At 35.3% G+C, this 13,870-nt stretch overlaps 3 protein-coding genes across 4 annotated transcripts; 2 read left to right on the forward strand and 1 right to left on the reverse strand.

Moving 5' to 3' along the window:
- Positions 1-1,314: 1,314 nt before the first annotated feature.
- LOC111779378 (dual specificity protein phosphatase 1-like) lies at positions 1,315-4,558 on the reverse strand. The gene is made up of 6 exons (XM_023659540.1): positions 4,394-4,558; positions 3,530-3,684; positions 3,091-3,226; positions 2,256-2,373; positions 1,902-2,047; positions 1,315-1,699 (listed from the first exon to the last, which is right to left on the reverse strand). Exons 2-6 carry the CDS (start codon positions 3,635-3,637, stop codon positions 1,662-1,664), a joined length of 546 nt encoding a protein of 181 aa, XP_023515308.1. The 5' UTR covers positions 3,638-3,684; positions 4,394-4,558; the 3' UTR covers positions 1,315-1,661.
- Positions 4,559-5,088: 530 nt separating this feature from the next.
- Positions 5,089-6,684, forward strand: LOC111779169 (basic 7S globulin-like). Of its 2 annotated transcripts, none has more exons than XM_023659247.1 (2): positions 5,089-6,247; positions 6,378-6,684. In XM_023659247.1, exons 1-2 carry the CDS (start codon positions 5,217-5,219, stop codon positions 6,580-6,582), a joined length of 1,236 nt encoding a protein of 411 aa, XP_023515015.1. In that variant the 5' UTR covers positions 5,089-5,216; the 3' UTR covers positions 6,583-6,684. The 2 variants fall into 2 exon arrangements, with proteins under 2 accessions (XP_023515015.1, XP_023515016.1); XM_023659248.1 differs by having other exon boundaries at positions 5,090-6,122; positions 6,253-6,684.
- Positions 6,685-10,203: 3,519 nt separating this feature from the next.
- LOC111778556 (stem-specific protein TSJT1-like) lies at positions 10,204-13,215 on the forward strand. The gene is made up of 5 exons (XM_023658458.1): positions 10,204-10,486; positions 11,154-11,394; positions 11,484-11,604; positions 11,691-11,800; positions 12,962-13,215. Exons 1-5 carry the CDS (start codon positions 10,284-10,286, stop codon positions 13,028-13,030), a joined length of 744 nt encoding a protein of 247 aa, XP_023514226.1. The 5' UTR covers positions 10,204-10,283; the 3' UTR covers positions 13,031-13,215.
- The last annotated feature ends 655 nt before the right edge of the window (positions 13,216-13,870 follow it).

Here is a 13,870-nt window from a genome sequence, read left to right on the forward strand (position 1 = left end):
TTAACATTTTCTTTGTTGTCAAATCTTAGCTTAGATTTTGAAAAAAAAAATGTTCATTACTTATCGATTTCAAAAGAAAGAAATTCATGGATAGAATTAATATTTATGAAACTGAGACTAACTTTTTAAAGTTATGTTTTGGCATGACGATTATAGCCTTTTCCGTTATTAACTAACTAGCATGTTGATATGGATATATATAGAAGGCTATATAGACCAATTGGAAGCCGAGTTTGATTCGGTAAGCACGAATAGAAAGAAGTCCTTAGATTTTGTGGAAATCTAGCGAACTATCATAACGTAAAATTCTATTTTTGTAACTTTATGCGTAATTATGACGCGTTAAACTCTGGAAAAAAATGGATAAATTTACCCTAATCTATATGAAACAGGTAAAATTTATGCAAACCATGTAAAAACTAAAAATGAAATTACTAACAAAGAAATTAAATTAAAACAAATATTTATAAGTTAAAAAAAAAAAAAAAAAAAAAAAAAAAAAAAAAAAAANGAGCGGGAGTTTGGACGGTGGAGCGGAAAGACGGGGAGGAAGAAAGAGAGAAAAGTCCAAAAGGGGCAAAAAGGGAAAAAAAACTCAGAAGAAGAGAAGGGAGTGGAGAAACGCTGACGGAAGCTTTAGTAACGGCGAAAGTTGTCAGTTAGCCTGACTCTGGTGGGCCCCACTCTTTCTGTTTCTCTCTCTCTCCTGCCCTCTGAAGACGCGGAATCTTTTTGTTTTTTCTTTTTTTTTCGGGGAGGGAGATTATTTCTTTTTTTTTTTTTTTTTTAAATGCCACGAAAATAATTTAGATATTTATTCTTTTTCCTAAAATCCATGGTTTTAAATTTCCATGTCGGTAGTGAGTTTTTGGGAAATTGGGCCGAGAGAAAGGCCCAATAAGGGAAGAGATGGGGCCCATGGAAGTGAACAAACTAGCAAATACAACCAACCACGCCTCATTATTACACTCCCATCATTAACGCGCTTCCTTTTTTTATTTATTTAATTTTTTGAAATTTCCCACACTTGGTTTGATAGAGACATTCCTTTGCTTGTGGGTTCCTCTCCTTTTTCCACTATTATTTTATTTCTACCTATATAATTCTCACTTCAAAATTTTAAATCATACTTTTAATATTTATTCCCCCCAAAAAAAAAAAAAACCAAAATAAATAAAACTCTACCTCTGACATAAGTAAATTAATTTACTCAACCTAGATATAGTGTGAGCTATTTGAACAATTGTGTTTATTTTTGGCGGCTGTTGGGGAAATCAACTTTAATGGTATGGTTAGCATCATCTTATCCAATAATTACGTGAATTATTCCGAAGCAAATCCATTATTCCAATTAAAAGGCCAGAATATCTCTCTTATGTGTGTTAATGGGCCGACAAAAGTGGATTTTGGCTCACGGGTGGATTACTATGGGGCTCAGAACAAAGCCCATTTGGTTATGGGCCTACTTGTTTACACTACGGCCCTACTCCCAGCCTGTTGTTATCATTTGTTGTCCAATTCGAGGTGGAAATTGTGAACGTCTAATTTAGCAGACCTTGAAAACAGAAGTACAATCCAATTATTGTTGAGCTATACTCGTAGTGTTTCGAGAGCTTACCTGATTCGGTTGTAAATGGAAGTTATCTGCAGCTGTGGAGAGCTCAAACATTTGACAATTTCATCCCATCCTCTTTGCTAGCTACATACGGTGAAATCAAACCCAGATTCAGTTGAGGAAAGTTGAAAATGAAAAACAAAAAGGGGCAGTTTAAGCTGAACAAAACCAACCTTGAAGGGTTGTTTCGAAGTCCTTGAGTTNCGGTGAAATCAAACCCAGATTCAGTTGAGGAAAGTTGAAAATGAAAAACAAAAAGGGGCAGTTTAAGCAGAACAAAACCAACCTTGAAGGGTTGTTTCGAAGTCCTTGAGTTGAAACATGAAACCGACGTTCGGAGAAGCCTGTGGTCGTCTGCTCTTGACATGTTCCAATGCTTCAGTTAGATTCATACCACGTTTTTTCATCAGATAGGCAAGTGTAATGGTTACACTGCAAGGTAAATGAAGAGAAGTTTACATCTAACACAGAAGAATTATGTCAATATGCAGAAGATTAAACAGTTGAATGAATCAGAATGCTCGACAAATTCTATGAGTTGGGAAGGAGGAAAACAATATATATTGAGATTAAAAAGAGAGAGGAAAGTCTTTGCAGAATTGGTGCCAAAGCCAACGACTGAATCAGAATGCAAAATCACCTTCTGGATACTCCAGCAAAGCAATGAATCAAGACCCCTCCAGATTGTCTTCCTTCTTCAATAAAGTTGAAACAATCATCGAAGTGCTGTTTAATATCGGCGTCTCTAGTGTCCACGACTACCTCGATTTGCACACAACAGGAAATGACATTTGATGTCAGCAGTAGGATATACATTTGATAGAAAAACTATGATAAGCACTGATAACTTAAATTCAGAACATGAAGCCTAAACAGCAATGATACTGTAAATCGTTCACGGAATTATTAAGATGCATAATGAATATCCCACATGAATAGTAGGATGTGGGGAAAAAATTTGTCTTTAAGAAGATGCAACTAGAAATGAAATAATCAAGTAAAATCCTCGTTGGTTGAGAAATGTAGACTGAATCATTCCCCGTAGGTGTAACAACCCAAGCTCACCGCTAGCAAATATTGTCCGCTTTGGCCCGTTACGTATCACCGTCAATCTCACAGTTTTAAAATGGAATGCTTTTTTCCCCTTTCCAACTGACGTGGGATCTCACAATCCACCCCCATTGGGGCCCAACGTCCTCGCTAGCACACCACCCAATGTCTGGCTCTGATACCATTTGTAACAACCAAAACCTACTGCTAACAGATATTGTCCGCTTTGACCCATTACGCATTGCCATCAGTCTCACGGTTTTAAAAAGCATGTGTTAAAGAGAAGCTTCCCTCTCCAACCAATATACGATGGGATAGGAAGGGAAGTAGCTAGATTTCTAATAAACATTGGGTAAAAGTATTAAGTTATGGGACATGTACAAAAAAATTGTTGCACCAAATTGAAGTTGGAACTTTATACATACCTCCAACTACTTTATATACAAAATCATTTGGATTAGCAGGTGGCATGGAACAAGCAATGGTTAAAATGTGAGTGATATTCAATTTCTTCAGTTCATCCTTGTTATGGGCAGCTCCAATAGAACCTAAGAACACACCCTGAGAAACAACAAAGAACAGCAGCTTCAGAATGCAGTTTAAGCAGAAGTCTGAATCACTTACTACAATAGTAAACACAATCAACCAGCCAAAAAGTTTAAAAGGGTGAATTAGGATGACTTTTGAAAGGATGAAAATTGCTATTAGCCAAAGTATTTTTCAAAATTTTCGAGGTGTTTAGTTACATAGACAAAGTAATTAAGTGAATTCGAGAGACAAAGATTATGTAGTGTTTTTAAAGAGTATTTCACGTAAAAGCACTACTCTCAAAAGTCATTCTAGACTCATTCTAATTAGGATTACCTCTTCAATTTGGCAAGGAATTCCGTCGTCTTTTAGGCTTCTTCTTGCACCAATGATATTCCAAAGCGCAGATAATCGAACACTCAAATCAGCTTGATCCATTTCCATAGTTGAAAACCAAAACCAACTCCTATATGTTCTTTCTTTTCCTTCCCCTTCAAAAAATGCACGGCAAATTCTTATAAACATCCCAATTTACATGGTTTAAACATCATTTGAAGTTGGAAATTGAAATGCACGCGGATCCAGACAAACAAATGGAGATTATCGCGGATTCAAATTATATACATGATATCATAAGTCCATGACCTGAAATTCAACAGTACTCAATAATACAAGGTGATGAAGATTGTATTAGATTCAAAGAAAATTGGAGGATCGATGAACTGAATTAATTGCACAGAGGTAGTGCCTCAACCAAAGGCCGAGGAGCCAAACGCCGACTGTTTTAAACAAACAATTTCGAAACGCCAATTCATGTCAATATCACATCCCCAAATCTACCCCTTCGCTGACCCGCAGAAACAGGTTCTAATTAAAAGAAGGAAAAAAAAAAACGGATGTCCAGCCATTCATACAAGATTTTTCAGATTCTCCTCTTATCAATGAATAGCGAATGACGTTTTTTTCCTTCTCTATGGATTCGACTGCTGAAAAGAAGTTTCTAATCAGAGCACTCAATCAAACGAATCGATCATAACTCATGAAATTTGCAGTATCAATTTGAAATAACGAATTAATTAACCAGCGTAGTAACTGTCGGTAGCTTCGATAAACACCACGATTTTTCAATTAGGGGATTTGAGCTAGAATCAAATACCTAATAGAAAAATAATCGAAGAAAAGAAGAATCAAAATACTCACCAGGAAATTCTCGAGTGACCAGCGGAAATGGATCGATTGGAAATCCCCGCTCAAAAATTTCTTAAACCGTTTATATGGACTCAGCCTTCATTGATTCTGCTTCTTTTACGAACAAAATACTTGTATAAACCGCGAACCTCAGTCACCGAATCAGCGGCAAAGTTCGAAAACGTAGAAAATAATTTTTTTGTATTTTCTTGATTAAATAAATATATATTCTTTTATTTTTTTTAATGAATTTTATTTTTAATTTTAAAAAATGATACAATTTAGGTTTTATATTATGATTGGCTTATAAAGTCTATTTGGAATTACGTGATAAAATTCTTTAGCTTTGATTTGCATATCATCCATTTTTTTTAATTAAAAAATTCAAATAATATACAAATAAACTACCATTTTTTTTTATTTTCATGAAAACGGTTAATACTTTGTTTCAAAAATATCCTTAAATTTACAAAAAAAAAAAAAAAAAAAAAAAAAAAAAAAAAAAAAAAAAAAAAAAAAAAAAAAAANAACGTAGTTTTTATGGACGTGTAAAATTGTCATAAATAGGAAATATTTAATTTCTAAAATTATAAGGATAAAATTATTTGGCAAAAGAAGATAGACACAATCATTTCCACGTCAGCCTCCCATCATTTTTCACATTTATTTTTAAAATTTATATCAAATTTGTATAAATATATTCCCTCAAACGAACTGCTCTACTTGGGCCTTATCCAATTACCACGCGCGGTTTGACACGTTCCATTTTCTCTCTCTGTCTCTAACCTTATTACCAATTCGCGGCGAATCGCCGCCGACTGTACCAAAAATTTCCATGGCTGTTCCCCAATCTCACTCTCTTCTTCTTCTTATCTGTTTCTTTTCCTTCTTTCATGGCCGAACTTTCTCTCTCGTCATTCCAGTTACTAAAGATTCCGTAACGAATCAGTATTTGGCCTCCGTCTACCATGGCTCTCCGATTAAGCCGATCCGTCTCGCCGTCGATCTTGGCGGTCCTTCTCTCTGGATGGCCTGTGGAAGTTCTACCTCCAGTCGCACGATTCAGAGCCGGTCGATTCAGTGCGTTGCGGCGACAGGCGGTGGTAGTAGATCTGGGTCTGGAGGCGGCGCGTGTGAGGTAGTTGCGGGGAATTCGTTTGGGGCTTTGGTAGGGAAGGCGTTGCTGGTTGAGGATACGGTGGCGGTGAGGGCTTTGGAACGGTCGACGGCGGCGGTGATTGTCGCTGTTCATTCTTGTGCTCCGAGGTTTCTTTTGCAAGGTTTGGCGAAATCTGCTAAAGGTATTTTGGGGCTTGGCCGGAATCAGATCTCGCTTCCTGCTCAGATTGCAACGGAGCTCGGTTTTCACCGGCGATTTTCCGTTTGTCTTTCGTCGACGAACGGCGTCGTTTTTCCCGATAGTGGAAGTCAAGACTCTGTTTATGGATCAGAGATTTCGAATTCTTTGACTTATACGCCGATTTTGACTAAGATAATCGACGGCTCTCAGTCAGCGGAGTATTTCATTAATGTGAAGGCCATCAAAGTCGACGGAAACCGCCTCGATCTGAACAAATCGCAACTCGATTTGGACGGCGAGGACGGCGGAGGGACGAGATTGAGCACGGTGGTTCCATACACCGCACTGGAGAGCTCGATTTTCAAATCTCTGACGGCGGCATTCAGAGAGGCGGCCAGAGCAATGAACATGAAAGAAGTGGCTCCGGTGGCATCGTTTGAGGCGTGTTTTGCATCGGAAAACATGGAGATGACGGCGGCAGGGCCGAAAGTTCCGATGATTGAACTGATTCTGCAGAGCGAGTTGGTTAGATGGAAAATCGATGGGAGAAATTCGATGGTGAAAGTNTGAGGCGTGTTTTGCATCGGAAAACATGGAGATGACGGCGGCAGGGCCGAAAGTTCCGATGATTGAACTGATTCTGCAGAGCGAGATGGTTAGATGGAAAATCGATGGGAGAAATTCGATGGTGAAAGTTAACGATGAAACGTTCTGTTTAGCGATCGTCGACGGCGGATTGAAGCCGAAAAACGCCGTCGTATTGGGAGGCTATCAAATGGAGGATATCGTGCTTGATTTCGACATGGGTTCTTCTATGCTTGGATTTAGTTCCTCTTTGCTGCAGAGGAAGAGATCTTGCTCGGAATTCTCGCCGGAAAATTTACTGAAATCAACAGAATAATTTTGAGGGGGAAATTAGGATTTTGTTGTGCTTTGTTGATGATACTTTTTTTTTCTTTCAAAAATTTTGAGATAATGTTTTTTGGGTTATGACTTGTGACAANGGAATAATTTTGAGGGGGAAATTAGGATTTTGTTGTGCTTTGTTGATGATACTTTTTTTTTTTTTCTTTAAAAAATTTTGAGATAATGTTTTTTGGGTTATGACTTGTGACAATTAACTCCAAATGTTTGTAATTGAGATCTAATTTTTGTTGTTCTTCAATCATGAATATCAATGGTTTATAAATTTGGGTATTATTGTATTTATTTTAAATTAAAAACGTGAAATGTCTCGATTTTGATCTTCGAGAGAAGGCGAAGTTATGTTCACTTTAGTCATCTGTTATTGAATTTAAATCCGTACAAGTTGACATTGTTATCAAATATAATTGGTGCTCGGTCCCTTGACTTCTAAGCATNTAAAAACTTGAAATGTCTTGATTTTGATCTTCGAGAGAAGATGGAGTTATGTTCACTTTAGTCGTCTGTTATTGGATTTAAATCCGTACAAGTTGACATTATTATCAAATATAATTGGTGCTCGGTCCCTTGACTTCTAAGCATAAAAAATTGACCTACAAAATCAATCAATTTGCGGAAAATAAGGTCGATGGTCTCGTAAAACCTAAGTAAATAAGGGGTACATGAATAAGAACGATCATGAGGATAGGATGGTTAAGAAAAATTTAAAGCGATTGAAAGTTATCACTATCTATACCAACAATATGCACCTTCATTTTCGGTAACTGTGATATCCCACATNGATTTAAAGCAATTGAAAGTTATTATTGTCTATACCAACAAGATGCACCTTCATTTTCGGTAACTGTGATATCCCACATTTGGTTCGAGAGGAGAACGAAACGCCCTTTATAATAGTGTAGAAACCTTTCACTGGCAGACGCGTTTTAAAGCCTTAAGAGAGAACCGAAAGAGGAAAATATTTGCTAAACTTGGGCCGTTACAGTAGTTCGATCATTAAAACTTCAAAATTAAGCGTGTTTTGTTTAGAGTNAAACCTTTCACTGGCAGACGCGTTTTAAAGCCTTAAGAGAAAATCGAAAGAGGAAATTATCTGCTAAACTTGGGCCGTTACAGTAGCTCGATCATTAAAACTTCAAAATTAAGCGTGTTTTGTTTAGAGTAATTCTATATTCGGTGACGTTTTGAATAGGTAATAGACGGGAGATGGTTTAGAGTAATTGTAACCATAGGTAGGTAGAGGCATGGAAAATAGTAACCATGGTTAAGTGGAGGGTGGGAAGTGGAATTTTTGTGGTTGATTAGAATATTTAGATGCTTTTATTTATTGGTTGGTGAGAGAAAAGTTGAAAATGACAAGGCGACACCCTTCCTCCATCCACGGAATTATAAATTGGGAAGGGTAAGTTTGGGAATTTACAAAAATAAGTTGAAAGGATAAGAATGGACGTGGCACCAGGAAAGTGTAGTGATATAAGTGACTCAGCGCTTATCGATATTAAAAGCCCGGCCAAGTCCTAGCGTCACATCTCTTCTTAAACCCTCTCTCCAATTATTGATACTCCTTTCTTAAAAAAATTTAAATTATTTTTTCTTTTATTATAAAAAAACATTTTATTTTTAGTTGAATTATATATCATTTATTTCCCAAATTATTTTATAAATCTTGTGGGCCGTTAAGTCCAAGTGGAAAGCCCATGGGCCTAAAGCTAAAGCCCATTTTATATTCCGAGTCCATTGCCACTCTCTCAATCGCTTGGGTTGGAACCAATATCTTTGAATTTTTAATATATTTTTTATATAAAAAAAAATATTATTTATTATTATTATTAATATATAAACAAAAATCATTTATGGATTTTTAATGTTATTTTTGAAATGTTGTACTAAATTAAATATTTGTCTATCTCGTCTCTATTTTTAATTGAAATTAAAATAGAATACTTGAAATAAAGTGTTATTTAACCAAAATAATAATAATAATAATAAAATTTAAACTTACTTGTAAAACGCTCCTAATTATTTCTCATTTTTCTCTTGTTTCATTTTATTCACGATGTTAGGTGCTATGGGGACCAGTGTCAAACGGAGAGAGAGTGCATAACATTTTTTCCGCTCGAGATGAAATTATATTCCCTGCATAATTTTGTGCCCACTTAATAAAAATATATTCAACACATATTAAAACTAATCGTAAAATTTAACTAAATATTATGTTGTAATATTAATATTAATAATTTTATTTTATTTTATTTTAGATATTATAGATTCATCTTACAAAAATAAATGAAAATTTTCACCAAAATAATAATAAAATAGATAATACTTTCCTAGATTTAATATTTAAAATAGAGTTAAAAATTAAATTGTTTTTTTTTATTAAAATTAAATTTGGAGTTAGAAACCATAAGTTTAGAGCAAAAAAAAAAACTATGGGCGCTCATAGTTTACTAGAATTACTCTTTTTTCCTTTATTAAAAGAAACCCCACCTTTTTCTAATCTTCCTACTTTAACCCCCTTTTTTTTCTTAAATGAAAATTTCAAAACTTAAAGGACCTTTTAGCAAAATGGCAAAACTTAGATAAAGGGCCAAAGAATTGCTAAACACCCGATTGAAATCGATATATTAATAGATTACGTAAACGTCAACGTAAATCAAACTTTAATTTCACTCTCAAAACCTAAAAGTTAATCACATGTTAACTCACTCACTCGAGCATATATTATTCAATCATAAGCTAACATATACTGTTCGTTTTGGCCCACTATCTATCACCGTCTGCCTCACGATTTTGAAATGTGTCTATTAGAGAGATATTTCCACACCTTTATTAAATAATGTTTCGTTCTCCTCTCCAATTGATGTGGTATCTTACAATCCACTCCCTCGGAAGCCCAAGGTCTTCGTTGACACACCGCCCAGTATCTAACTTTGATACCATTTGTAACATCTCAAGCCCACCGCTAGTAGATATTGCCCATCGTTATTCAATACGGATTGTCGTTAGCCTCACAATTTTAATTATTATTTATTATTATTTTACTCGTGGGCCGCACAACCTCATCTACGTCAAGCTGGTGGGGTCTTTTCAGTAAATTGACAATAAAAAGCATATATTCCATTTGCTGCATACATTTCATTCTTCTAGGCTGCTTCCACCTTTATAATATATTTTAAATTCATCCCATAAATCTACCTACTTCATTTTTAATTTAAAATTAATTCAATAATTATCTTAAAATATATTAAAATGTTTTCAAAATTATATTTGAATTTTAAAAAGTTTTATTAATATTTTTAATTTTTTTAAAAATATATTTTAATTTTTAAAATATTATTTACATTAAAAAATTTAGAGATAATTTATGAAGCGTGAATATATATATAAATATATATTAAAAGGACGTTAATATCCTTTTAAAAAGAAAAACGACAAATGTAAAATAGCAATTTTCGGTGATCATGAAGAAAATATTCTGACGTGGACCCAGTAGTGAAGACATCATAGAAGATAATTGTAATCCAAGCAAAATTACTAAAATACCCTCCACTCCCGAAACAGCCCTATAAATAGATAGCCGGATCTTTAACTCTCTCACTGCACTAACCGTTCATTCTTCGTTGCTTCGATTTATTTTTCTGTTTTTATTTTATTTTATTTTTTCACTCCAAAATTATGTTGGGAATATTCAGCAGTTCGATCATGTCGCCGCCGGACGAGCTGGTGGCCGCCGGCTGCCGGACTCCATCGCCGAAGATTTCTTCGACGGCGCTGGCGAAGCGGTTCGTGGATACCAACGCCGCCGCCATCTCTGTTCAGATCGGCGACCATGTTCATCTCGCCTTCACTCACCACAACGAATCTCCTCTGCGCCCCAGGTACCGGAGATTCTCCGTTAAAACGCCGTCGTACGGTGGCGCTCGGAATTAAACCCTTTTTACTAAGCAATACGAATATGAACCAAGAAAAACGTAAATTATAAGTTTTTAAGTTTTTTTTCCTTTTTAATTAATTAATTAATTAATTTTGTGTCTAAATAATATAGATGTTATAATAACGTTTTACCCTCTTTTAAATCTTTTAAAATTACTTAAAATTTTATTACCCTAAATTTTTATTATAAAATATTTTTGAAATGTTTATAAAATGTCGAGACTAATGATATTATAGGGGTACTGTTGTCATTTCACACTTTGTAGCAAACCGTCATCTCGAGAATTCTAGTAGTATCTAAAAACAAAAGTTGTTGAGTTTTTATTTTTAAATTTTGAAAATAATAAAATTTCTAAATGCCTGCTTCTAATTTATTAGAATTTATACTACATTTAATATTTAATAGGAATATTTTTTAATTTTAAATTAAAATTGAGATACCTATTCAACAAAATTGAAAAACTAAATAAAAAGGCTTTTTAATATTATTTTTTAATTTTCGTTATATATATATATATATATATATATATATATATATATATATATATATTTATTTATTTATTTATTATTATTATTATTTAAATGAAAATTTGAGTACTGAGGCCATGGCAGATCGTTTGCAGTGAAGGAGGAGATCTTCTGCTTGTTCGAAGGAGCCCTAGACAATTTGGGAAGCTTAAGGAACCAATACGGTCTTCCTAAATCCACCAATGAAGGTCTCTTAATCATCGAAGCTTACAAAGCTCTTCGTGATCGAGCTCCATATCCGGCCAACCATGTCGTCAGCCATCTTAGCGGCAGTTTCGCTTTCGTCCTCTTCGACAATTCCTCCTCCACTCTCTTTGTCGCCTCTGTAACTCAAATTTCAACTTCTAGTCTTCAAAATCGATGAACAGAGCATCCATTTCTGATTTCGCTTTCGATTGATTTTGGATTTTGCAGGATCAGTTCGGGAAAGTGCCTTTGTTTTGGGGAATCACTGCCGATGGATACATTGCGTTCGCCGATGATGCAGGTCTCCTCAAAAGTGCTTGTGGAAAATCCCTCGCTTCGTTTCCTCAAGGTATTTTGAAAATTTAGGGCTCGATTTTGTTAGATTTTAAAATTAGGGCAAATGGAGTTATGTTGGATTGTTTATTTCGATTTCAGGCTGTTTCTTCTCCACGGCGGAGGGTGAATTGAGATGCTATGAGAATCCGAAGAACAAGATTACTGCTGAGCCTGCTCCTGAGGAAGAGATCTGGGGTGCGAAATTCAAGGTATGTGATTATCAAGCTCTTTTTTCAAATCTGGATTTAGGAGAATGGATACAAAATTAGGATTGGAATTCACTGAAAGTCTGAAATCATCATTGGTTCACTGAATTTCAACATTTTTCTGTGAGTGATGGTCACTGTTGAAGAGTCAAAGATTATGATCTTATCTCAATGGAACTGGAAAGTAGTTTCGCCACAAAACAAAGAATTCACTTTCTTTTAGACTGGATATCATATTCATAAGGTAGTGGTGACTGGTGAGCCCCTCCCTTCCTTTTCAACGACTATAAAAAGAATTTCAAGGATATACTTTTCAATGAGACATTCACTTTCTGTGTCCCCACCCATTGAACAATCCTTCCTTCAGCTTGGATTTGGTAATGACAAAACTATATCTAAACATAGTTTAAAGCTTTCTTCCCTGTTCTATCTGGATCAATATGATGTTCTTCTGAACTTTGGATGAAAAAATTTGATATATCAATGGAAGCTGGAACAAGTTTAGTACTAGGTCATATGGGAAACCTCATAGTCACATATTATGTTCATTTACCCAATCAACAATAAAGGCTTGCTTGAACATAGTAGGTTAAATGTTGTGTATTCAAATCTATTTGGGTCTTCATTAATCATTCTACAAGAAATTAATGACGGGTAATAAGAGAAGTAAAGGGTTTAGAGGAAATGGGGTTCAAACCATTGTACCGTGTGGGTACTCACCAAATGTAACGAGGTTAGGTAGTTGCAACAGCCCAAGTACACCGCTAGCAGATATTGTCCGCTTTAGCTTGTAACATATCACCATCAGCCTCACGATTTTAAAACGCGTTTATTAGGGAGAGGTTTCCACACCCTTATGAGAAATGCTTCGATCTCCTCTCCAATGGATGTGGGATCTCGCGTTTATAAAGGAGAGGTTTCCACACCCTTATGAGAAATGCTTCGATCTCCTCTCCAACGGATGTGGGATCTCGCGTTTATTAAAGAGAGGTTTCCACACCCTTATAAGGAATGGTTCGTTGTCCGGTGAGCCCAACCAGCGTTAGAAAAAGAAGCCGGGAGAGTTGAAAAAGGGTTAAAATAGGATGTAAACCGAAAGCATTTAAGTTAATATTTGCTCATAAAGGAATCCTTATGGCGTATCTTTGATGTTTGAGCTTTCAGGTGGAGGGGCCAAAGGCTGCAGCGGGCACTGGGTTGGGTTACCTCAATTTCCCAATGGAGATTTCATGAATCATGTTGGAGGAAGGTGAGGGTTCTTAATTGTTGTAGTGAATGGTCTGGTTTTAAGCGCAATGTAAATATGAGTCTTCAATGTACATACAGCCACCAACTGTTCTGCCTCTGCTTTTGTTTAATCAAAGTGGTGTCTTCAATATGAGTCCTCAAATCATTAGGACTCATGAAATTTGGTCCCATTATTTCAATTCTGAACAGAGAAACCTCTCTGATCTCATTTCAGTGGGCCTCATATGGGCTTCCTCATCTTGGTCCAGCCCAACAACATGTGGGCCTAAAACATTAAATAACTCAGATTTTTAATGTAATTATTAAATATGTGGGACCCGCCTTAGCTTTAAATTCAAATAAGGCATGGATTCCGCCATTGATGCGAGACGCGATGTGTACGCCATGCAGTTTTCACACGCCGAATCCAAAATATTCTTACATCTCATTTATTTATAATAATTATCTTTTTAAATATTAATATTTATTACCCTTCATTGTTTTATATTTTCAAAATATTATTATTATTTAATCATTTTAATATATATATATGTCAATATTATAGATTTGATTTTGGGATATCTAATAAGTTCATGCATCTTCCATAATAGTTAAATAATCGATTAAATATTTTTTAAAGATTAATAAAATAGACGCAAATAAATAAATAAATAAATTTAATTTGTTATAAAGTTGGGAAGAAACACGCGAAACAGAGATCCGAAATAAATGGTTTGTGGGACACCATTTGGGTACGTGTCAGAATTGTGGAATTCTATTGGATAATTGGAAACGATGATCTGGCGTGATTATTTGGCAATGTGCATTAAATTAAATAATAATATG

Source organism: Cucurbita pepo, chromosome LG17, assembly GCF_002806865.2.
Source record: "Cucurbita pepo subsp. pepo cultivar mu-cu-16 chromosome LG17, ASM280686v2, whole genome shotgun sequence".
NCBI lineage: Eukaryota > Viridiplantae > Streptophyta > Magnoliopsida > Cucurbitales > Cucurbitaceae > Cucurbita > Cucurbita pepo.

Excerpts from the sequence above, each read along its gene's own strand:
- LOC111778556 (XM_023658458.1), top strand. The coding sequence starts at position 10,284 with ATGTTGGGAATATTCAGCAGTTCGATCATGTCGCCGCCGGACGAGCTG. Across the intron at positions 11,395-11,483 it reads CCACTCTCTTTGTCGCCTCT|GATCAGTTCGGGAAAGTGCC; the intron begins GTAACTCAAATT and ends TGGATTTTGCAG. Across the intron at positions 11,801-12,961 it reads TCTGGGGTGCGAAATTCAAG|GTGGAGGGGCCAAAGGCTGC; the intron begins GTATGTGATTAT and ends TTGAGCTTTCAG.
- LOC111779169 (XM_023659247.1), top strand. The coding sequence starts at position 5,217 with ATGGCTGTTCCCCAATCTCACTCTCTTCTTCTTCTTATCTGTTTCTTT.
- LOC111779378 (XM_023659540.1), bottom strand. The coding sequence starts at position 3,637 with ATGGAAATGGATCAAGCTGATTTGAGTGTTCGATTATCTGCGCTTTGG. Across the intron at positions 2,048-2,255 it reads TTTGCTGGAGTATCCAGAAG|TGTAACCATTACACTTGCCT; the intron begins GTGATTTTGCAT and ends TTTACCTTGCAG. Across the intron at positions 1,700-1,901 it reads CTTCGAAACAACCCTTCAAG|CTAGCAAAGAGGATGGGATG; the intron begins GTTGGTTTTGTT and ends CACCGTATGTAG.